This window comes from Scophthalmus maximus, chromosome 19 (assembly GCF_022379125.1).
Source record: "Scophthalmus maximus strain ysfricsl-2021 chromosome 19, ASM2237912v1, whole genome shotgun sequence".
Taxonomy (NCBI): domain Eukaryota; kingdom Metazoa; phylum Chordata; class Actinopteri; order Pleuronectiformes; family Scophthalmidae; genus Scophthalmus; species Scophthalmus maximus.
Window position 1 is genome coordinate 17,974,002 of NC_061533.1, and position 25,558 is coordinate 17,999,559.

Consider the following 25,558-nt stretch of genomic DNA (forward strand, 5'->3'; position numbering starts at 1 on the left):
ATGAGGGATGTACCACAGGAATAATTACATACTTTTTAACAATTCATTGGAATGGATGATAGTAATTTTCACTAATTTATTATGTTATTAAAGTTATTTTACTGCATATTTCAGAAGCATTACAATTAATAGTTTAAACATGCATTAATTATAATTGACAACAGCAGAAGTCTATAATTACTCACTGTAAAGATCCAGCAATTATGGTTTTATCTTAATTACGAGTATAACCACAGCAAAAATGTTAACAAAAACTATGGCACAGTACCTTGTAATACAAATGTAAGTGGGTCATGATCATGTTAACTGCATTGAAATCAGTGTCATGTTTTCTGGTTATCAAAATGGGTGCAGTTTTATTGATTTCATTTTGAAATCCCTGTAAATAGTTTGTAAAATGTCTTTTGTTATTTTTTTTTATGTGGTCAATTAAAATAATTGTGCTCTTTAGTGCTATTTAAGTTGTAACCCTCAAGGAAAAATAAGCTCTTTAAACTACCCAACACAAAAATAACGATACTGGAAAGAAAATGCTGTCCACAAAACTTCTGACATAGTACACTGGAGGAACATAGATAAAAGAAAGTCAGCATTGTCACGGAAAGTAAAAGAGACAAGATATTGACAAGATATTGGAAAAAAAGTGAATATCTCCACAGAAATGTGAGGAATAAATGTTCATGACGTGGCACAGAAAATCCCTGCGGTATATGACACAAAAAAGCCCCTGGAGGATATGAAGTCATCAGGTGGAAAAGAATTTAAAAGGCAGAAAAAAGGTTTGTGACATGACAGTGTTATGAGTTCTTCTTTGAGATTTTGATGGTGACTGCCTTGACCTCCGTGTACTCCTGAAGAGCATATTCTCCCCTAAAATAAAAAGACAAACAAACAAAAAAAAAAGAATTATGCACGACAAATGTGCTAACCACTACAGTTATGATTATGTGTCCTCACGTTAAATGAGCGACATTTACCAGTCAAGTTGCAATGTAGAGCCTGACCAATATGGATTTTTTTGTGGGCCGATGCCAATGGTGAGATTGGTATCATTTTTTTTTAAAGATTCCTATGATGCCATTATCAACGCCTCATGACAAAGTAATGTAATTGAGGCTTGATATTGTACAGTTCAAATATACAAAACATATAGAACTTGAATTATAGAAAATATTCCTTTTAATGTAAAATCTAAACCTAAATGCACATCTTTTCTAGATGGTTTATTCTGTAAGATAAAAGTTTCGTATCAACAAATATCCCCAAACATAAAAACCGATACCGATATATCTGTGAATGGCTCATAAGGCCCAATATAATCGGCCAACCTATAAATCAGTCGGGGTCTGGCAAACAATTACAAAGGCCTTTTGCCTGGTCGATTATGCACTTACAGTTCCCGCCCATTGCCAGACATTTTGAAGCCACCAAACGGACACTGAGCACTCATGGCATTGTAGCAGTTCACCCTAGAAAAAAACATTAGATTCACCTCAATATATAACACTCAAAGGCTGCCACTCACATGAAGAAAGGGCATTCATTACTATGTATTGATATAATATGTAATATTCCAGAGTCTAATACTACTTGAAGGCAGGTTTCTGTGATGATTTGCTGTACAGATACTCCAGAACTACAAGCTAAACTGTAGAGGATTTGATCCGTACCACACCATGCCAGCCTGCAGCGCAGAGGAGACTGTTAGGGCTTTGTCAATGTCGTTAGTGAACACTCCTGCTGCCAGGCCGTACTGCGTGGCGTTGGCTCTCTGGATGACCTCATGGACGCCACGGAAACACATGATTTGCTGCACTGGACCAAAAATCTGGGAGAGTGCGAGTACGGGAGGGAAGTGTGGTGGCAAGAGTTAAAATGAAAACAGATAATCTGGGTGCTTGCCGTGTGCACCATGGACTATGGTTGTGTAGGTGCATATGTTTATGAGAGCAGAGTACCTCCTCTTTGGCGATGCGCATGTCGTCTGTGACATTTGAGAAGACGGTGGGTTGGATGAAGAGTCCTTGCTGACCCCACGCGGACCCCCCACATTCTAGCGTGGCTCCCTCAGTCTTCCCGCTCTCTATCAGCTCCATTATTTTATCAAACTGTTTCTGGTCAATCTACAGAAAAATGCATTGTGTGGGTTTGCAGGTATTTTGCTTCCAGTAGCAACAGGTACCTGTAAGACAATATCCGTTGTCAAATGAATAGGGTTCCTCCATACCTGCGGCCCTTGATCCACCCCTGGCAGCAGTGGGTTTCCCAGGACTTTGGATCTGGCCCGCTCTACGCTACGACGGACAAACTCCTCGTAGATTGGTTCCTCCACAAAGACCCTGGATCCAGCCAGACAGCACTGGCCCTGGTTAAAGAACAGACCACTGTGGGCCTGCTCCACTGCGTACTCTACTGCAAGACACACACGTACGCATATACACCTGAAAGGCTGCCGCTAGACTGTTGACAGGAAGTAAAAAGGGTTAGGCAGTGTCGTTATTCAGTATATGTGTGTATGTTATATACAGTGATTAGTCACATTTTGACAACTTGCACATTGAGTCATTTTAAAGCATCTAGCTCTCTAGCATATTACAAAGCAATCCCTTCAATGACATTAAAGGTAGTGAAGGTTGAAGGTGCAACAAGATCACTATATTAGAAAAACCTACTATACAACAATCAAGTAATGGTAATCAAGTTAGTAATAATACTCACAGTCACAGTCTGCAAAGACGATATTTGGATTTTTGCCTCCGAGTTCGAGTGTAACTCTTTTCAGATTGCTGTCACCTGCAGCTTTCTGGATAAGTTTCCCAACCTGGCAACCAACAATGACAACAGTGTCAGATGTGCAGTTACATTACAGTATTACAGTGAAGAGGAGAGGAGAGGAACTATTCATTTCAGCAGAATACTAACAGCAGTAGATCCGGTGAAGGCTACTTTGTCTATGTCCATGTGGTGGGAAATGGCACAGCCTGCTGTTTGACCATGACCTGGCACCACGTTCACCACACCTGGAGGGAACCCGGCCTGAACCCAGAGAGATGGAGAGAGACAGATAACAAAGAGCCACTACATCAGATATTACAGCTACGTAGGTCTCAACGATGTCTGAATGCAAGTTTATGGCTTTTGTCCACATGTTCTTTGCTCTTACATTATTATTCGAGGCAAACAGTAATAACCCCAGTACCTCTTTTATGAGTGCAGCCATGTGCAGGGCTGATAATGGGGTCTGCTCAGCAGGTTTGATGACTACAGTGTTCCCACAGCACAGAGCAGGAGCAATCTTCCACGCAAACATCATCAACGGGAAGTTCCACTGAGGGCCAAAAATGCAAACACATGCAGAGATTTAACAACATGAAGACGTTGTAAAATGACTACATATTCAGTGAGTATGATTAATTTTAATAAGCATTCAAATACGGATGAGGATGTGACAGACTCAGTCTTCAATTATACTGAAGTCAGGTAAAACATGTGGAAACATTTTGCCAGACTTCTTGGTAGTCTATGTTGTTAAATTATGTACATTAAGTACATTCTTTACTGTCATTGTTGGCTGCAGTTTTGATGCTCTTACTCAACTCCATGACCATTTTTACCACAAATAAAAATGTTAAACTTGATACTTTCTGAATGCAAATTGAATGCACAATGAACGAAATTATTGATTAACTTAAATATTCTGCTGCTTATGTGTCTATTGTTTGGACAGAAACATTTTAATACTCACAGGAATGATCTGGCCACATACTCCAATGGGCTCATGTCGCGTGTAGGTAAAGTACTCTCCGTCTGAAAAAGCATGTTCATGTTCACTTTCAAAAAAGTATGACATAATTGTTAAACATGGGAGTCTGTCTGTCTATGGCCCAAATCTTTGATCTAAAGGTGAGAGGGATCAGAGGGTTGATAAGACGGCAACTCACCCACTGGTATGGTTTTGCCATGAATCTTATCTGCCCAGCCACCATAATATCTCAAAGTTTTGATTGTGGCCATCAGATCAACAAAATATGCCATGAGAAACACTTTGCCAGAGTCCAGAGCCTCCAGGGTCTAGAAATAAATGACATAGCACAAGTGACATTAGTTCATTATGTTGACCTTTCACTTCAAACCTAAATGGTGTGTGTGTGTGGGTGTGTGTGTGTGTGTGTGTGTGTGTGTGTGTGTGTGTGTGTGTTTGTCTCACTGCCAGTAGTAGCCGGTCTCTCTCCACCAAGTCGGCAAGTCTGTTAAGTACGTGACCACGGTCTGAGGCATCCATGGATCGCCATGGTGACCCCATCTGGATGGCGGCACGGGCACTCCTCACTGCCTTGTCAACATCTTCCTAAAAGAGGTTTGAGGAAGTGACCACAAAAGTCAAATCAAGTCAGTTTCTGGGCTGTAAAGCCCAGAAGCGCAAATAACAATCTGCGCAGCAAACAACATCTATCTTAAGACCCTTGATTCGGTTATGGAACAACATAAGATGCAAGAGGAGCAGGAAGAGCAACATCGTAGGGATCCCTCCTGCAGGAGAGGAAACTCTAAAGACGCAGAAAGCATAACATGCGACCATGAAACGCCTCCACCACCTTCGTTGTCAAACTCTTGCTTGGACAAAGGTAAGAAGCACTTCTAATTTACTGGTGATGTACAACATACTTACTGCGTCAGCCTCGTCCACGTCACACAGCAGCTCTCCTGTGGCGGGATTATACACAGGAATCTTTCTCCCACTGCATGACTCATGCCACTCGTTATTGATGAACAACTGAGAGGAGCATTAGTGAGAAAAAATACACACAGAATCAGCTTCTTCCATTTAATTTTTTCCCCCTTTCCTTCAAGTGGTATCTCCCCCGCCTCTTGTCTCAGAGCAGATCAAAGGCAGTCGTGAAAACATGTTGAAGTGCATCAGCTCTTCTTATAGAATTAATAACAGGCTCCCTGGATTTTGTGGGTGAGTCCTTTTGCCTGCACTGATATTTTTATAAGGTGCATCTGCAAGCTGTAAAGCATGTAGAGTATATTGAGGTAATTGCCTTCATTGGTAAGCCAACTGAATGGGGAGGACCCATAACAACGTTCCCATATTCATCTTGTTTCATCTCGTTTAATCCACATTTCCACTCTCCTCTATAAGCAGATTTATATTTTTCATTGACGTTTTTGGACACAAACCAAATACTGTATACTTAATCACTACGTCACCGGTGTCATATTAATCAAGCAACTGAAAACAATTATCATGAGGCCTATTCACCCAAATACAGACCAGATGATAACTGTCTCAATCTGCCTGATAAGAAAGCAACACAGGGAGAAAATTACCACGAGGAAACATGATAAATGTTAGGATGGGGATAAAGGGTAAATATCAAAGCTTTAATTTATTTTTACATTAAATTTGAACTGTAATCAAACTTGACTTCCTAATATAGAAGGATTCCTCTATGGTGGATTTAGTATGGTGCCATACTAAGCTAAACCTAAAATACTGTATGCCAACAATTCATAATTCCTAAGTGTGCTGCTTCAACTCTTGACTGCTGGCTATAGCTTACCTTAGTGTATTGAATTGTGGGATCTGGAACTGGCATGGGCAGGGTCTGCACTTCAGGTCTGTCCACATGCTGTGATCTGCGGTTCTGGTTTGGAACCTGGTGGTTGCACCCGTTAGCGAGCTGCTGCTGGTCAGACTGGGAGTTCATGTTTGCGTGTTTTCCCTCTGAAAAAGAGAGAGCCTGTGAACCCCTGAGCGTGTTTGTGTGCATGTGTGTGCGCATACCCCATATACTGTACTGCATGTGGGTGTGACCTCTTGATTGTGAAAGTTAATCTTGTTATCTTCTTCACTGAGTGACAATAGTTCCTTTCGTGTTGGCGCATGATGCTCTCCCGGCCCAGTGGAGTAACAGAAACTGTGCCAAATTAGGTACTGGCATTGTCAGCAGGGTAACACCACAAGGGTCAAGGGTTATGACTGGCACCGTAAAGTCGGGCTGGCTGCGAGCAGTGGACTGGTTTGACCTCATTTGGACAGAGGGGATCCGAGAACAGCAGGAATTCGGCTGGAGCAAGATATTACCAGAGGTGTGCTTCATCACATTTTCCAAAAAAACCCTTAACCTAAATTTCCATTGGGCACGATGAAGTATCTACTCTATCTATCTATCTATCTATCTCACTATCTATCTATCTATCTTTCTGTGTAAGTTTGCAGTATGAAAAAGGAATGATTGAGAATATTTCACCTTACACTCACAAAAACATTCAATCCATGCACAAATACAAATATCACACACTGACATATTGCTCTGTAGTGTGTCCAGAAACCTTTGGACTGTTGTGTGATTTCCATCACACTGTGCTTCTCTGTTTTATGTCTTTTATATTGATTCTGTCAATGTGACCAGACCAAGAAAAAGCACCTTTACCATGTCACTTTAAGCTCGCTGTGAGTATTGTTGACAGTTTTCAGACATTCCTGGAGACGAAGCATGCATTGATTGAAAGAAAGATTCAGCAGATCGAAGTTAAAAAAAGGACATCTTGGCTTTAATATTACATTTCAAAAAGATTGATATTTCAAAGGGATTGATTTGATTGGAAAATATCCTAAAGGCAAATATAGTATTTCGCTATAAAACACAAAATGTTTCATAGGGTGTGAATTTAGAAGGATAAAAAAAATATTATGATTATTTTTTTTAATTTATTTTTTTACCTGTGGGTGATGCTGATGAGCTGGTTCCCGCTTGGTGGAGTCCCACTCCGGACACCGGCATGATGTTGCGGCGGCTCTTCGCTCCCTCTCACTGCCGGCGCACCGGACCCTCGCCTTTATATACTTGTCAGCGCTGGAGGAGCGCAAACGGCATCATTACGCGCTGTCGCACCGGGAGTCCTCCCCGGTCCTCCGAGGATCCCAGCGTCCCCCCCCCAGGCAGTGGAAGAGCAGGATGGTGTGTGTGGTAAGACGACCTGAAAAAGAACTATATAAATATTGCTACTCCTGACAAAGTGTGTATGGGTCATATGCGTTGCGTGTATGTACACAGCTCGAGCCCTTTTGACTGTCAAGCAGTGGTGGAATGAAAACTGCCACCCAGTACAGTTTTCACTTGAGTGCTTCATTAAAATGCAACTTCATACTTCAGTAAAAAAATAAAAATAAAAATCAGTAAAATATGTTTGTTTATAATGTGTTTACTGTACTTTTTAAATGCTGATTCAGATTTTTTCAAATATTTTCAAATAGATTAATCAGCCCCATCAGACTCCAACAACAGTAAGGCATTATTAGCACTTGCATTGTTGTATAAGTAACAATAAACCCACTAAAAAATTGACAATATAACAGAAAATAAGGACTTTTATTCTGCATTACAAATCATTTTGACATCTTAAGAACATAATTGGCAACAATATCTGTATCTGTCTGTGAGTGCTCTAAAGATAACCACTGCACTTTGGGGAGACAGATGATGTCTGCATGTTTTTTTATAATCTCTTGTTCAAACTTTTATATGTCCCCATAAAAATGATCTAATTATCAAAGTCTACACATGAAACATGAACATGTCTTTACAACATTTTACTTTTGTTTGTATTGCTTCTTTGGTCCATGAATCAGTACAGCCCAACTGCCTGAACAGGCCCGTCCGCAAGGCAGCAAACATAATTGGGAAGATGCTTGCTTTGATAAGGGGCCTCCTGCTGCTTCACTGTCTCCCGTGAACAATGTGATCACATAACTTTGTCTGATGTGCCTATTTTGATGTAGAAATACACACATCCCTTTGAGAATTATCCCCCGGGACAACGCAACCTCTGTAATTAACCCTTGTTAAACAATGAAATGATCAGCAGAGCTGCAATGAGGGAGTGTTGCCAAAAACAGTGTCAACCATTTTCCCATACTGATGTGCATAGCTCTGTTTTGACAATTGACCTGAAGTTTGTGTGATGAAGGCAACGTTTTGAGTCTGAGTGAGGATCAGAGCTGGTATTTGTGTTTTATCCACACATATTTTTTTGCCACGTGTTGAGAACATGTACATGCTTATCAAGTGTTTTGAGCCATGTATATATGAGTGTTAGGTCAGTAACCCCGTGCTTAATGTTTGAATGTGAGCAACATATTCTCCTTCCAGACACGCCACCATCGAGTCTGTCTCCACAATCTCTGTCTGCTAGAGTTAATGACAAGTCCAGACCGCGTCGGGCCTGGAGAGGACGTGGACCACTGGGTCAAAGGAGCTGTCGCTCGGCCTGACAGCACCGGGTGTCCCACATTTGAGCCTGAGCTGAATTGACGGTTCGATGGAGAGTGAGAAAGAAAAGGCGAATGAAAGGAATGAAAGATGGAGAGATAGTGAGAGAACTGGGGAGGATGAAGTACTGCAGGCATGGATGAAAGGAGGGAAAAACGAGGGAGGAAGGCTACAGGAAAGAAGAGAAACAAAGGGCTTTGCTAATCAGTTGGAGGCAACAAGGTAAACATTACAAATGATGAAAAATAAAAATGATGCCTGTGTGAATGAAAGGGACCCATAAGGGATCTGTCAGGTAATTATCAAGGGAGCAGTTAACATGGTGTTTTTTTAAATAATGCTGTTCCATACATATTTTTTTTTTCTAATTCTTTGACATATGTTTTTAATGCTTTATGTTTGTTCATAAATATAACTACTATGTTTTTTCATAGTGTAACCACAACTACAAGATGTAGCCAGCAGCTGCATGAACAGGATGGCCTTGCGAAGATTTTAAATAATCTTCAGTTATTGTTCAGAGACTAGTGGATTCACCTTTTATGTTTTTAAACCAGTATGTGAGCTTGTGCTGTGCACAACTGGGCACAATACATCGTGAGGTCCACTTCGCACTTCCTCTAAAGCTGTGGCTGTGATCAAAAGGAATATGCATACATAACAGCACAATCGTGACTGTAATGATATCTAGCCTGAAAGCACGCCCTCAGCCAAACTGCAGGGGACAAGAAGTCAAGCCGAACAGAGAGTGTCCCCTTGTGACTAAATATTGAAATTACACTGTTCATGAAACAATGATGGGGTCTGTGGCCCAGTAATGGAGGGACGCTCTAATACCACAGTACTAAAAAGTCCCATACTCAAGTTTTGCCAGAGATAGATCCAGCAACAGTTTTTACTACTTACTTTAAAATGTGAAAAGTGGTGAAAGAGTGGCCATTACAGAATAAGAGTTAAAATATATGCACTGCTCTATAATAGCAGTTCAATCTTAACAATGTATTAATGTAATCGTCATTCAAAAAAAAACTAAATTAAACAATTGTAAATGTTTTTGAGCTACAGGTGCAGTAAATGTACTTACACATAAATTGCCTTCCTCAAAATGTTGTTTTGTTTTTTGCAGTAATATGATATTGTAAAGTTTGGGTAGGACTATATAAGCACTATGCTTCTCCCTGCTCCTTCTCGAACGCATCCTTGTCTTGAGTGATTTTCCTGTTTGTGTTTTGTCTTTGTATTTTTATCTGATTTTTGTTTTTTGTTTTCGCTGATGGTTCGAAATGAATAAAAATCAATCAATCAATCAATCAATCAATCAATCAATTAACTAGTGGATTGCTGTAGTTAGTTTGCAGGATGCTCCTAGGCATCCCAGTATATTTTTAATCACATTTCACAACATTTATAGACAGGGGAGGAGGGGCTGTGTTGTGAATGGTTCCGCTCTGCGGTCAAATGGGCCGATGCAGTCACTGGGCGGCCTGAGCCCTGAGCCAAGTTTGTCGCCATGTGCGCCTCTCTATTGTGAGCTGGCAGCAGCTCCCTCTGCAGGGGGCCCAATTGCGGCTGAAAGGGACGTCCCGGACAGCGAGCTGCTCTCACTAACACCGATAGGTTCCCCCGGATCAGACCTTAAACTTCTGCCTGCCGAGTCATTTTGTCTCTCTGCTCTCTTGTTGTCTGGTTCAGACTCTCTACTTTCTTTCTTTTTTTTTAAGTTACAGTGGTCACTGTATGGTGAGTTTTCTGACAAAATTGTTTCCCTTATTTCATTCTTATATCTGTCAATATCTGTATCACTTTTTTTCATTTGGTTCTCATTCCTTTTTGTAGCTTATACTTTTTGTTGAAAAAAAAAATTGTTGACTAATTTAATGTGAATCTCTTTCCTCTCTTGAACATATGTTTTGCACTTTCACCCTCTGCCGTTTCCGAAGAAGATGAAACTGATGTTTTGGACTCTGCCCATCAAGGAGAACCCTTGTGCTTCCATGTCTAGTGTCACTATTGGTCTCTGTCTTCTCACCCTCCTCCTGATGGCCCTCAGGGGCCGAAAGAGCCATCATCACAAACCCCAATTGGACCACACTAAATATCCCCCTCCTCCTGGCCCCACACCGTGGCCACTTGTCGGCAATCTCCTCCAGATGGGGGACCAGATTCATCTTTCCCTTACCAGCTTGAGGCTCCAGTACGGGGATGTTTTCAAGGTATATACAGTAAAATATGTGTAATGGCCTAAGGATTGAGTATTTACTGATTCATTCAATCATGGGCTCATTCCTTCACTACAGATGCGTCTGGGCTCTTTGACTGTTGTGGTCCTGAGTGGATACACAACCATCAGACAGGCGCTGGTTCGGCAGGGGGATGCTTTCGCAGGGCGACCTGACCTTTTCACCTTCTCTGCTGTGGCCAACGGGACCAGTATGACCTTCAGTGAGAAGTACGGACCGGCCTGGATGCTTCACAAGAAGCTGTGTAAGAATGCCCTCAGGTCCTTCTCCCAGGCAGAGCCCAGGGGATCTGGTGCCACCTGTCTCTTGGAGGAGCACGTCTGTGCTGAGGCTGCCGAGATGGTGGAGGTGATTCGGGAGCAGGATGCTGCTAAACGGGAAATTGGCCAAGATATGAAGGGTATAGATCCAGTCGTACCCCTGGTAACCTCGGTGGCAAATGTTGTCTGTGCCCTCTGTTTTGGGAAAAGGTATGACTACAATGATGAGGAGTTTCTCACTATTGTCAACATCAACAACGAGGTCCTGAGGATCTTTGCAGCAGGGAACCTGGCAGATTTCTTCCCTGTATTTCGCTATTTTCCGAGTCCATCTCTGAGGAAGATGGTCCAGCACATTCGGAGGATGAATGGATTCATGGAGAGGAGCATTGAGGAACACATCAACACCTTTGATAGGGTAAGGAGGCAGGCAGATACACTGGTAGACCAGAAATCTATATCATTTAAGTGAGAGGAAAATGCTAAATAAAATAAAATAGTAATAACACATAAATGCAGCAACAGTAACACTGAAAACATTGTTGTTGGGAAAAAATCTGCTTCTCAAGGTTTCAGGACTTCAGGTTCATCATACATTTTAAAAGTATATCTCTTCTGTTATGTAAGATATGTATTTTGGTTTTAATATTGGACTATTGTTTGAAATTTAAACAAAGCACAGTTTAAAGTTTCGAAGGACACACAATAGAAAATATTAATTTTAAAGAAAGGGACAAACATTTCTCATGAATACGAAGACCAAGCCACCGTAATGTGTGGTTAAATATTATGATAATGTATTTTAATGACTAGCTGATGACTGTTTTGATAGTTCTTATCTTGACCGTCGAGCCAATCTATTGCAAAGTGACCACAAAATGCAAACATGATATGATATTACATGATATAATGCGGTGGATGACATGTCTGTAAGTGTTCTTTTCTTTAGATCAGTCCCACTAATTCGCTATCCACTATTTAATCTGACATTGCACTCATGCATTAGCTGTGAGTGCAACCGTAGCCAAAAAAATAACAAACAAGTTCCCTGGGAGGGGCCTTTGTTCTTGTGCAGAGTGGATAAAATGTTCGCACACACTCTAATTAGGGATTGGCAACCCACTGAAAGACACGTGTCGCACCATAACTGATTACCATCTCTTCCCTAATCATTGCATTTAAATTTTGAACCTCAGATTCTGCACAATCGCAAGTCACCCCCTTGTTAATAAAGATAGCTTGATGATCAAGTGACCATAATGACGACAGACAGAACAACAGTCAAATATTAAATCACCTGCCATATTGTGTGTGGTTGTTTGTTTGTGTTTGCAGAACTGTATCCGGGATATTACAGACGCTCTGATTGCACTTTGTGAGGACAGGGACGAAAATAAGGAAACGACTGTGCTCTCCAACTCTCAGATCATTCACAGTGTTATAGACATCTTTGGGGCAGGTGAGAAAATCTCAGCTATATTATCGTTGATTACAAGGAGTGCTGGTAATGACATTGAACGTTTCATCTTTTCACTGCAGTAGTGTTGTTTGTGATTTTCTGAAGGATTTGACACCATCATTGCTGGTTTACAGTGGAGCCTGTTGTACCTCATCAAGTTTCCTGACGTCCAGGACAGAATACACCAGGAGATAGGTACGTTCTTGTGCTGTCTGTTTTATACAAAATGTGGTTTGTTCCAAATTCAAACCTTTACCAGACAGGGATTCAGACTCCAACAAGCCAATTCATTGCTCAGAGAGCATTACTGTCTGTATCCCATCAGAGGAAAAAAGAAAAAAATCATGTTGGGATAAATGGTGAGGGCTCGTCCACTGTCCAGTTTCATGAATGTTTCAGTCATTGTGTTCCAAATATACTCCAGAAATAGAGGGTTGCTCATTAATTATTCACACATAATTGATGAGAAAAAGATTTTGGCTGGTAGTTTATTGCTGATACAGCAAAACTACTAACTTTAGACAGGAAGGTGTTGCTTCACATACAATAGGACTCAATATTTGAGTTAAAATACATTTTTAAGGACTCACGGTAAAAATGTGTTTCTTTCATCATCATCACCACCACAAGAGAAGCCATGCATAGATATCTGGTAGGAAGTATCAAATATCAACATTTCAGGCAAAATCAACATGACAAAAACCCAACAATGACCAGCCAAAGTGCCGCTGCCGAACAGACAGAGTCTGACAGCCACGAGAGAAACTCACAAAAGATCAATCCAATTTGCTGATGCCAGAGCTACTTTTGAAGTGGGCTGGCTGATCTGGTGCTGTCTTCTGTTCGGAGGCATTTCACAGAGCGAGAGAAAGAGAGAGAGAAAGGGAGGGGGCACACTTAGAGAAGACACAGGCTGAATCAGAACAAGAGGGAGGGGTGTGTGTGTGTGTGTGGGGGGGGGGGGGTGCACAAACAACCAGAGACAGAAAGAAAGGTTAGAGAGTTGTTCCAGACCGACACAAAGACAGCAACACGCAAGGCACTGAACACACATAACATATTGTAGTCATTACTTGATTTATGTTTACATCGATGCAATTTATAGACCGAGAAGCTTTTATTCTGTTGTTCACTGCAGGCTCTCCACTTTAATGGAAACCTTATTAGTGAAGGGTACGAGACATAATTGAATTGAGAGATGGGCATATTTATGGCCTTGTAATTGTTTGTGAAGTGCGTGTCCGTGAAATGTTAGGCACTCAAAGAAGACAACACATCTCATCCACTATATTATCTCTAGTTCGTGTTGCAAGACCGAGTGCCAACTTCAGTTCATCTGGAAGTATATCAGTGTTTGTACTTGTAAACAGCAAGGCCAAGTTAGTCGCAGGTCCTCACATTTTTAATAAAAGTTATCAGCCATCATGGAACATTAAGCCTGCTGTTGACCAGGTCATTGTTAGTGATTGAACTGAACATTTTAGCTGAACAATTTGAATGCACCCTCTGTTTTGGTCTCTGTGAGGACATGCCGTCACATGTGGGGCGGGGGTTGGAGCTGTCAGCCAGGCCTGGAGGTCCAGCAAAAGACATAATCTTCTCCAGCACAAAGACATTGAGATGCAGCTTATGTTTCAGGATCAGCGGCACCTATATTTAAGATTATGTACACTTCTCAGAATACAGTATATAGTTTGTCAATCAAAAAATATGTCATTTTAAAGCTTTTGCAAACTGTTGACTTTGGAACTAGCTCACCAGTTTTCCATACATTTGTAATGGGTTTTGTGCTTCTTCTTCTTCTTTTTTTTTTTGTAGATGACCACATTGGCACAGCCAGACTGCCCAAGTTTTCAGATAAGCCCAAGATGCCTTTCACGGAGGCGTTCATATATGAAGTGTTTCGTCATGCTTCCTATGTCCCGTTCACCATACCTCACTGGTAAGACTAACGCTCTGTGTACAGTAAAGGTTGTCTGTGTTCTTGTTCATGCTTTCACCCTCATCTCCTCTCTTTTAGTACAACAAGAAACATCACCCTGAATGGATATTTCATCCCTAAAGAAACATGCGTCTTCATCAACCAGTATCAAGTCAATCATGATATGTGAGTAGTTTCATGCAAACATCACTTAATTACGACTTAGGATTTGACATTCATACTGTATCAGTAAAGAGTGAAATATGCAGGTTTCTTTCAATATTATCTTTTCAGTAGATCAATATTAATTTTCTGTTTAATTGCTTTATTGGTGTTTTGTGTTTCTCAATCTGTCCCAGTGATCTGTGGGGCGACCCGGAAACATTTCGCCCTGAACGCTTCCTGGGTCCATCAGGACTCTTCCACAAGGAGCTGACAGAGAAGGTTCTCATCTTTGGCATGGGCAAGAGACGCTGTCTTGGTGATGGATTTGCCCGCTTGGAAATGTTTGTGTTTCTCACCACGCTGCTCCACGGGCTGCGAATTGAAAACGTTCCAGGGCAAGAGCTGGATCTCAGCACCGACTTTGGTCTGACAATGAAACCACGCCCATACAGTATAACTGTCTCATCGAGGTTTTAGAAACCTCAAAACCCCAAACGATGCTCTGTGAGGTTGTTTTGGAATATCTCCAATCACAAATACTAATTATTGTTTTTTGTTTGTAAGCCACCATCTTTGGCTGACCTTCATAACACCACAGAAATGCAGTACCTCTCATTATACTGTTCCGTGTTCACAGACTGGAATATTTATTTTGGCAAATGTCGTCAAAACCAGACACACACACACAAACAACAAAAGGGAAACATACTTGATGTATCAAACTGTATTGAAGGCATTGAGAAATAGATATTTATAGCATTGGATATGAACTAATTTAATGTTTGTATTGAATATTTGCAGGGTGAGGGTCATTCAAAGTGCCTCTGTGCCTGTATTTGGAAAGGGCAGAGTCCCTCCGCTGCACTGTCCCACCACATTAAAAAATGAAACTAGCTTGAAAACAGGCCCTCATTAAAAGTCTTTATCTTAAGATATTAGTTACAGTCAAACACTGTGGGAGGAGGAGAGGGGCTGTTTCAGATTGGCGATCAGCGCTTCAGGCCTCAAATAGTGTTCATGCAGGGTTCATCCTCACTCTCACTGGCCCTGTTTTCCCCCTCCTTGCTTCAACTTTTCTTCCATCTCCTCCTCATCAGTTACATTCCCTTTCATCTTCTCATCCCCCCGTGTCCTCGTGTCTTCATCCCCCTTCCCTGGCTCCTCCTCCTCTTTTACTGTAGCTTCAAGGGAAACACTGCCGCGCTAACTCGTCTGCCCACCTCCGAAGTCTCCTCCGGTGGCTCTCCGAGGAATGACGCAAAAGTCTATATTAAGACATTTTTAACCTCCTCCTCCTCCTCCTCCTCCTCCTCTCCCATCAGTACTGTGACCTCCCACACACTCAGTTTAGATACAGCCCCAGACATCATTCCGGGATGTAAAGTGGACAGCGAAGCGTGAAATCAGGCTGTTCCATTTACATAAGCTAAATGTAAAGAAGCATGGCAGTATGTGTTTGAACAAAAGGGATGTTAGGCAGAATTACTTGTGGGAACTTTATCCTTAGAATGAAAAGTTTGAAAGTTGTGTTCATGGCAGTATTTTCTGTTTTAAACTTTTATCTATGCAGGGGACGTCTTAGTGCTTGTGTTGTTATACCAGTAAACTGACAGAGTTTTGTTGTGTTGACCAGCGAGTTGTAACACTTGAGCAATGGCCTGTCTCAAGGATTCAAACTGGCAACAATAATTGCATATTAATCGATTATGGGTAGTTGAATGAGAGGGAGAGAATAGAGGCAATTCCAAGAATTTAATGATTATCCAAAGCAAATAAAAACAAATTAACGAATTAAACCACATCTGAAGGAGACCTTGGTTGAAGTTGGAGTTGGTTGAATTAATATCATATGAAGTAATATCATAGCCTATGATGTGTGGTTTTTTAGTTTTTTTTTACATGAATCCTGTTAAGCACTAAAATGTTGTAAAACAGTTTGACCTATATGAAGCATATCATAACATATGTAGAGAAACATGTACCTTGAAAATAAAAAGGGAGATGCTTAACCTTGTACTTGTTATATCCATCATCAATCAAAAAAAGTATTTGTATTGCACCTTCCATACAGGTTAGTGCAGTTCAAAATGCCTCACAATTGACCGATGAGCCGAAAAACGGACAAAACAAATACAAATGCTGACAATGGAAATACAGTAAAACAGATTTTAAAAGACGATAAAAAGTATAGAGCTAAAATTTTAAAAAGAATAAAACAAATGCTGATAAAGACAAACCATAAGATAGATTTTAAAAGACAGTAAAAAACATTAAGATAATATGATATTCAAAGACCAGTGAAATAGAATAACATTTACAACACAGTATGTTTTTGTATTGCACCTTCCATACAGGTTAGTGCAATACAAATTAACCATACTACTGTAAATCGAAAGCCAGGCTGAAGACCTAAGTTTTAAGCTTATGTTAAAAGATTTTAACACCAAAGTTTTTACTCCTACACCTTAGAACAGCTAACTGACGTGCCAGAGGACCTAAGGAGCCATACTGTTTCATACACTGTAAGCACGTTAGACATAAATACAGGTGCAAGACCATGAAGTGCTTTAAAAACAAGTAAAAGAATCCTAAAATGTATGCGGAAGCTGACATGCAACCAATTAAAGGGTTTTAGAACAGAAGCAATGTTTTTCTCTTTCGGTCCTGGTCAGAATTCGGGCAGCATGAATCTGGATCAGTTGGAGTTGATTTATATATTTATAATTTATCATCTTTGTGTAGACCAGATAGTTTGGTAACTATCATTCTAATCTCCTTGTTGTAGAAGTATGGCAACCCTCAGATTGTAATCAGCAGCACACAGACAGGAGTCATGTAGCGAGGGCTAGCCTGCTGTGTTCAGGCATCAATCACAGTTTGCTTGTGGGTGGTCATGTGTGTAAACCATTTACAGTGAATTGTTTTTTGTGGATTGATTAACAAAACACACCCAGAAGACGAGACCTTAGCCCCCCTCATCAACCCTATTCCCTCCGCATGTGCTCCCTGCATCACTCTATGTCTTTGTCCCTCATTTTGTTCTAGTCTGCAGTCTAGGGCCCTCATTAAAGAATAACAAATCACAGTGAACATGCGCTGAGTGTCCTCTGATCTAAAGCTGCCAATAAAACGCAGCACGCAAAGCTATAGGAATCATGGCTCTAATGTGGCGTAACCAAGGGAAGCACTTGTGGGGCCCGCGGTATAGATAAAAAATGCTGAACAATTAAGTTCGGGCCCAAATGCAGACAAAGGACAGTCTACAAATAGAAATTATCGTCCATCTGTGCTGAAATGCAGCACTGGCTAAAACAATCTCGTGTGCCACCTTGGATTTGCTTTTAGTCCGAACCAAGGCCAAAAACTAACCATAAGTCATCTTTCTTCGCCTCCTCAATTAAATGATTGCCTTCTTGTCTTATATGAAACAGTAGCATTAACACATTCAAGGGGAAATAAAACCTCGGAGACCTTGCCTACTTCATTTAATATATCAATGCCAATGACCAAATCCATACATTTCCCATGTCAACATTGACACATTTTAAGTAGCCTTTAACTTCCGTCATAAAGATCTAATTTTATTTAGTGAACCCCATGACAGTCAGAAAAACAACAACAACAACAACAACAACAACAAAACAAGGCCTTTGCGTGTTTGAGAGCATCTATTCCCAGCCATGGGATCTGACCCTGCAACGACATATGGACAGGTCATGGGTCCTTGAGACTTAACCTCTCAGGTTCTAATGGGCTACAAACTCATTGCATTTTACCACATACAATAGACGGCAAACTGAATGACCAACTGACTTCCTCTTTTCCTATTCAGTTACATGTGGGGCCCCCTGCCTCATTCTATAGATGCAGGCAGGCAGCACCCATTAACAAACTGCACGCAATCCTCTGAAGGCCACTATCAGTGCCCCTATAGACGTGTCACCCATCCCTCCACATGACAAAATCAAAGGTCTAAGAAGCAACGCATACAAGAAACAAGAATGTTAAAAAAAAAATCTAATTCCACCATTTTACTGCACTTTTGTGCATCATAGTACAGTTCAAACATCCTCTTCTTCCACAGTCTCCCCTGACCTCAGCTTCCTGATCACCTAAAAGAAAAAAGAAAAGAAAACAGAAATAAAATTTATTGTGACTGTGTTGATATGGCAATCAAATTCTCACATTTTTATTCTAAACATAATGTTTTGACAGAGGTGACTGCTACAGATTATAGTGTCATGTACCTCTTTCAGCTGTGCAATCTCTTTGCTCTCCAAATTTTTCTGAGCATTGTTGGTTATGGCCTTCACTCTTGTCGCGTAACTGAAAGGTTCAGGTGTCATTTAAGGTGTTTGTCAGCATTCAGAAAAAATGAATCAAAGAATCTCTCTGTTTGTTTCTTACATGAGAGATGTGAGAGTCTCGTCAAGGTTGCAATCTGAGGGAGAAATGTTGACAATCATGAGGGTTTTGGCATTGCCACCCAGGGAGTCCTGCATCACCTGAGGGAGATGATAAGCACCAGTTGAATCAGACTGACCCGCATCTCTCCATCACAGTCAATGACCACACATTAGAAATCACAAGCAACTTCCTGTCCATTGCTGCAGTCTTTATAATTTGTGACTGAAGTCAGAAGTTTAAATTCTCTCACATTAGACAGTCAATATTTACTGCTTTTGATGATAACCTGTGTCAGCTTGCTATTCCTGTATGGTACATGGGGCAGTTCGGCAGACAAGGCTGAGATCACATCACCCAGGGCACTCAGAGACTTGTTGATGGAGTTGGCCTCCTGCAGAGGAAAGGAGAGTTTAAAGAGGCAATTACAAATACATGATACTTTCGATAATCCTTATTTTATGGACCACTCAAAACATAATCTATGAGCAAACCTTCAGCTGGTGGTCCTTGGCGCCAGTCTTGGCTGCTCTCTCACTGCCTGCCAGGTCCACAAGGCTCAGCTTCCCAGTGCTCACGCTCCCATTGGTCAGATTCCTGCTCTCCACCATGATGCCAACAATGAGATGGGAACGGGAACTCTCCACATTCATCTCTTGGGAAACACACCCCAAAAAAAGGCCCTGAATGGACTGTGGATTATTAGAGTTTCAACTGACTATTATATTCCATTATTAATTGATCTTCAGGTGAGCATTTTGGTTAATTGACAACTGTTTTGTCAATTAAATGCCAGAAAACACTTAACAATATCACATCTTCCCAGAGCTTAAAGTCACATTTCAAAATACCTTTGTTTTAAAAAAAATGAGTTAAATGATTGAGTTATTATCAAAAGTTTGAATGAACGACAAATCAATTAGTCATTTAATCATTTCAGCTCTAGTCACTTTGTTCATGAGGTGAAAAAAACTGTATAATTACTAATAAAACTTATTATTCTTTTATTTTTGGACTATCCTTTCTTCCACACTACTTTTAAATGTGTGAGCATTTTCTAAAACCTGTCAGTGTGTTGTAGCCCCAGCTCCCTATTAATAAAACACAAGACTTAAAACAATGTTGTGGATTCACAGTTTGCTGCTCTGCCACTCACCGTCCAGTCCAGTAATGATGTACCAAGCTGATGTATCCCTCACACTGACTGTAACTAACACGATTAATCCAAACCATTTAGCAGGGCCCTGTTTGAACTGGGTAGCATGGCACGGTACAGAGAACTCACTGGTGGCAGAGATGTGTCGGTTGGCGCTGGCCTGCAGGAACAGAGCGTAGAGCTCCTGGGCACTGGAAGCCTCCTTTGTCTCTGCTCCTTGGGCGAACACAACCCCCTTTCTGTTCCTCTTGATTTCCACCCGCCTGGCCTGGCCATGGGACTGGGGCTGTGCATGGGCCTCACCGGCCAGGCTCACAAAGAGGTCCTGCAGCCTGTCATTGTACAGCTCAAGCATATAGGCTGAAACCTGAGGTTAAAAGGGTGAAGAAGCACAGGATGGAGGAGGAGGAGGGGGAGGGGGGCAGGGACAGAGAGGGAGAAAGAGGAAGAGAGGAAAAGGATGACGATGAAGTTCTCCAGTTCTCCAATAAGATCCTATCACATTGGTGATTTCCTGTCTGTTACCTTGAAGTCAAATTTGGTGCTATTCTCCCCTATGATGTCAAATATGGCATGAAAAGATCTCGGCATGATCCCGGGGCTCTTTAGTTCCTTGTCCCCCACCATGGTGAAGGTCTTCCCTGAGCCCGTCTGGCCATACGCAAAGATGCAGACATTGTAACCATCAATAGCTGACTGGATCAGTCTGTGGGGGAAATTATTGTCTGAGCTGTTGAGCCGACAGCATCTAAATCTTAAATTGTTGGATCGAATCCTTCTCAGAAGGCTTCCATCAATCTGCTACATTACATTACTTATAACTTCAGGTTGAATTGTTCACAAATTTGTACTATATAAACTATCAGAATCTATTTTTCAATAACAACCACCCCCCTCACCTGTTAGTATCATGAAACAAGTCCTCCTGAGAGGCATCAGCACAGAACACCTTGTCAAACTGAAACTCCCTCGGCCCGCGAGGGGTTTCCACCTTGACAGAGTACTCATCTATTTTATCCACGACGACGGCCCCACCCTGTGCAGCCTCGGTCCCGCTCGCTGGCCGAATCCGACAAAACACTCGGATTTTACCTAGGAAGAAAAATGATTGTAGTGAAACCTTGATAACCTCAAAAAGTGAGGATTGAACTGAGAAGGATCTATTTTGGCCTTTCATTTCATGCAGAAATATTTAATGCATGCTGTTGTGTACCTTTCATAACTTCCACCATATTGTAGAATTTCTTCCTCATTGCCCTCTCCGAAGTGTAGCTCTCAATTATTTTCTTATTCTCTCCTTGAATTTGCTTTAGCTTTAGGGAATATAATAATAACACAAAGGTATGACAACAGACAAATAACTAAAATGTCCTATCAATCCAAAAAACATTTCTCTTTATGTATCTGTAAACTTAAAAACTTAGAAACATAGAAAAATCTGTGGGTTTGCTACAGTCTGGTCAAGGTGTTGATTCACAGACAATAATGAGTACAGTCTACGACGCAGAACCATTATATTACAGTATCATGAAATTAGAGAGCAACTGATATGGATCTCTTGGGAGTCGATGCCAATACCAATGTAAGGGAGTTGAAAAATCCTATCAGATATATATATATATATATATATATTTAAAAAATTCGACATTTGATCTCAAATTCTTACGACAAAAAAGATGTAATTGAAACTTGATTTTTCACAGTTTAACCATAAACTTTCTTAAAGGTAGAAATAAAATATCAATATAAGCAAAATATAGAATTTGAATTAAGAAAATACTATCTTGTACGTAAATGCACATCTTTTCTGCATAGTTTATTCTGTAAGTTAAAGTTTTCATATCAGCATAAACATGAACACTCATCGCGATATTTCTGGTAAAGGCTCAGATCAGGCGATTTTGTCAGCCAACTGATAAATCAGTCAATCTCTAGTATGCATGACGCTTCTCTCACGATTATTAATTGTCATCATACCCTATGGCGACAAGTTTGGAACTGGATTTCATCAAATTCACCACTGATGTTTTACAGTGGAAAAAAAGAAAGGTGAGGCCCACTTCCTCCTGTTGTGCCTATACAGGGCAGCTGTTTTACACCTGAGGCCTGATCTGACCGGAGACACGTGTGTGTTAGAAGACCGACCTGATCCTGCATCAAGAGAAGCTGCTGACCAACACTTTTCACTCCCTCTGTGGTTCGGATCGTCCCATGTCCCAAAATGTCCTCCAGCTCTGAGGCCACATCACAATCTGAGTGAAACAGATGATTAATACCTCTGATATAAGTGGAGCACTTTACACTAAGCTAAACATACAGTTGTTGCCAGGCAAATGTACGTTAAGGAGATACATTACATTACTCTCCATGTTTACGTGACGGCCAGATGGATTGTAAAGTGAATGTCGTGATTCATTTTTCATTGACAGGGGATTTAAGATATTTAGTCACCATTTGTTACGGGACTTTCTCCAGTTTTGATGGAGTCTAAAGCCATTTGAGAGACCTCGTACTCTCTCACTCTTTCTTGCAGTAAAGACAAACTTGACTCATATTCATATGATCTGAAATGAAGAAAACACAAAAGTTGGCTCAATTCGTTCTCAGACTGGCTGTGGCCATTCCAACCAATACGAATCCACACATTGTTCATATCTGCCAGCTTGTTTCCATGATGTCTAACCTTTCTTGATCAGTGGTCTCCTCCACTCTGTCATTACTGTCTTTTCTAGTCATTTGTAGATGGTTCAGTTTGTCTCTGGCTTCAACCAGAGCAACCCAATTCTGCTCAATCATCCGGTTCAAAAGAGCTCTGGTCTCAGCCACTGCACTGCAGATCGCATGAGCCTAGACAACAAAACAAAGCAGTTGCATGATATCTGTACAAGACAGTCGTAAAAAAAAAGGTTTATGTCAAGGAAAAAAAGTATTTACTGCAGCAGAACAGAGGATGCCGTGTTCAAAACAAGGCATTATGCAGGCAAATGAATCGTTTGCACAGTCACATTAGGTGAACAGCACCTTGTATATGACAGTCGGAAGAAGAACACTGCAGGGTGGCTGAGGGATGGGAGGGACAGGCCTCCTCTCTGCCTCCAGCAGCTCAGTGATCTCTCTCTCCCTCTGGTACAAACTCTCCTTCAGCTCCTCCAGACGGGCTTTGGCCCCCTCCAGTGGCAGATCGGACTCACTGCAATCCTGCAAACAGTAGCACAGCAAAGGGGCAGAAAACACCCAAATCACAAATACTTCACCTCCGCCAAGTAGGTTATGTTCTCACCCGTGTCTGTTTGTTGGTTTATTTGTTTGTTTGCACAAAAATCACTCAACTTATTTCCACCAAACGTGTTGGATTGATGGGGCCTGGGCCTGGGAAGAACCCATGAAATGTTGGTGTAGATGCAGATTAAAGGGCTGATCCAGGAATTTTCTTTACACAAATTAATTATGTTTTATGACAGATAAATAATTTATCAGACCACTTCCTTTTTCTGCTAAAGGAACTAGACAGTCATGTGTAGGATTGTGCCTTGGCAGAGGTGCCACTCTAGTTTGTCATGTCATGGGTTTTGTTTTTATGTGCTTACGTTTGTGAAATCCACCTCTGCAACTTTGGCTCCCTTTCAAATACACACGTTCAAACAGATTCAATGTGTTAATATCAGATTTTTGACCCCATTTTTGTTATGAGATCTTTGACTTATTGTCTCTCGGAAGGTTAGATATTTTTTTGGTTGTTGGTTAATATGTTTATAATCATGCGCCAACATGTCATTGTATCTAATCCCAACCCACCAAAGTCTGTCGTTGTCCATTGTTGCCTGAGCTTGCACCTTCCTCTGTGGCTTCCTGCCGGTCCTGTGATGACACCATCAACATTTCTTGTACTTTCCCTACTTCCTGTCGGGCCATTTGCAGCTCCTGTAGTGCTGTTCAGTGCCACAGAGCATCAAGAAAAGGAATAATATGTAAAGGTTCAACATGCATAAGATTGCATTCATGTAAACTCACTGGAGGCCTGGTGGCTGTGCAGGATGTCCAGCCTGGTGGAGAAAAGCTCCAGCATTTTGCTCTGAGAAAAAGAGAGAAGCAATATCTGCCTTATAATTATGAAATGCAGGAAACGAAACAGTTTGCACTGTAATATGGCCAGAAGAGGTTGCTCCAGTTCAAAGAAAGATTCCTATTCAACCTTTTCTCTGTGCCACTGCAGGGCCTCCTCTTTACTCCTACTCCTCTCAGCTCTCTGCTCCTCCAGCAGCTGCTCGTTCTGAGCAGTCAAGGCCTGCAGAAAACAGGCCCGAACGAGAAGAGAAATACATGAATTACTGTCTGATATGTCATCTATACTGGCTGCAATGTGTGCAGAAGCATGGTTGATGAATTAATACCATAGTTTGAAAAAGAGGACTGAGAGTTTGACTGATTTTTTAACTTTGTGACCAGAATGAACAAAGTTGACAACTAGAGAGCTGCAGGAGTTGAGCCCGATATCTATATAACAAGGGAAAGAATAGAAAAGAACGTCGGCTTGAAAGTATAGGTTAAATAAGAGATGAACCAGAAGGAGAGATGGACTGGCTGATGAGCAACACTGACCGCAACTCTCTTCTCCCAGTCAGTGTTCTTCTTCTCCACCTTCCCCTGGTACAGGTCCAGGATGCTCCGCAGAGCGTTAAGCTTGTTCTGGTAATGAGATCGGATCTTCTGCATGGACCATTCCTGAGAACATACCATCATTTGCATTACTGTTAGTGCACACACACGCACACACACACACACGCACACACACACAAACACACACACACGCACACACGCACGCACGCACGCACGCACGCACGCACGCACGCACGCACGCACGCACGCACGCACACACACACACACACACACACACACTTCCTCACCTGGTTCTCCCGTGCTGTGATCTGTAAGTTCTCCTCCAGCTCTTGCACCATTTCCAAGTGTCTTCTCTTCATTGCTGCCATGTCGTCAGCTATCTGAGTGTAAACATGTGGACTTCAAATACATAAAATATAATCCTGGTACTGATCATATGCCTTCTAGGGCCACAGCCGCTGCATCAGGGCAGCCATGTGAGTGAGAGCGAAAAACACAACACTGACAGTGTCTTCATTGTGTGCCTGCATGTGCTCTCACTGAACGGCAGACAGAGCCTGCAGTCACACTTCTGAATAACAGTCACCATTTCATAAGATAAAATAAAAAATATTTTACCTGCCCTCAAAATGTTGGTCAGTAACTTTGGTTGAGTTACAGATTCATATATGTTTTTCAGTCAGAATGTTATAAAACTGATTCCATTCTTAATGTACATACATTGCTACATGAGCCACACTATTTGTTGTGTGTTTTATATCCTGCCGATGATGCTCATCAGTTTACCTGAGTGATGCAGAGTTCGGCGGACTCGTACGGTATGTACATCCTGACATCTGGTGATCTCTCAGCTTCTGTTGGCGGATCTGCTTCACTGCTGTCTGACAGCTGAGATTCTGATGCGCCTGCAGAAATATCATGCTGCAAATGACCATTCAGTTCAGAACCATGGGAGTATATATATATTCTGTATGTATAATGTATTTACTCAAGTTCTGTATTGCGGTCGCACTGTACTCGCAGTTTTGAACTATTTGCACTTCACGTCAATATATCC

At 41.4% G+C, this 25,558-nt stretch overlaps 3 protein-coding genes across 3 annotated transcripts; 1 reads left to right on the forward strand and 2 right to left on the reverse strand.

The window, feature by feature from the left end:
* Window positions 1-136: 136 nt before the first annotated feature.
* LOC118313530 (aldehyde dehydrogenase 1A1-like) lies at window positions 137-6,922 on the reverse strand. Its single transcript, XM_035639034.2, has 14 exons — window positions 6,731-6,922; window positions 5,568-5,731; window positions 4,670-4,774; window positions 4,208-4,348; window positions 3,942-4,071; window positions 3,746-3,807; window positions 3,200-3,328; window positions 2,923-3,036; window positions 2,719-2,821; window positions 2,228-2,412; window positions 1,959-2,123; window positions 1,671-1,828; window positions 1,395-1,469; window positions 137-870 (listed from the first exon to the last, which is right to left on the reverse strand). Exons 1-14 carry the CDS (start codon window positions 6,789-6,791, stop codon window positions 798-800), a joined length of 1,665 nt encoding a protein of 554 aa, XP_035494927.1. The 5' UTR covers window positions 6,792-6,922; the 3' UTR covers window positions 137-797.
* A 3,300-nt stretch (window positions 6,923-10,222) lies between these two features.
* On the forward strand, window positions 10,223-16,319 carry LOC118313531 (cytochrome P450 1A1). The gene is made up of 7 exons (XM_035639035.2): window positions 10,223-10,492; window positions 10,577-11,197; window positions 12,115-12,238; window positions 12,344-12,433; window positions 14,057-14,180; window positions 14,259-14,345; window positions 14,519-16,319. The coding sequence occupies exons 1-7, from the start codon at window positions 10,223-10,225 to the stop codon at window positions 14,799-14,801; spliced, it is 1,599 nt and encodes a 532-aa protein (XP_035494928.2). The 3' UTR covers window positions 14,802-16,319.
* A 146-nt stretch (window positions 16,320-16,465) lies between these two features.
* Window positions 16,466-25,329, reverse strand: si:dkey-96l17.6 (kinesin-like protein KIN-14I). Its single transcript, XM_035639033.2, has 19 exons — window positions 25,288-25,329; window positions 24,789-24,881; window positions 24,484-24,606; window positions 24,077-24,169; window positions 23,896-23,956; window positions 23,680-23,813; window positions 22,906-23,082; window positions 22,568-22,731; window positions 22,336-22,448; window positions 22,030-22,136; window positions 21,098-21,197; window positions 20,784-20,976; window positions 20,410-20,590; window positions 20,014-20,251; window positions 19,223-19,383; window positions 19,018-19,122; window positions 18,732-18,829; window positions 18,572-18,650; window positions 16,466-18,436 (listed from the first exon to the last, which is right to left on the reverse strand). Exons 1-19 carry the CDS (start codon window positions 25,327-25,329, stop codon window positions 18,386-18,388), a joined length of 2,313 nt encoding a protein of 770 aa, XP_035494926.1. The 3' UTR covers window positions 16,466-18,385.
* Window positions 25,330-25,558: the final 229 nt, after the last annotated feature.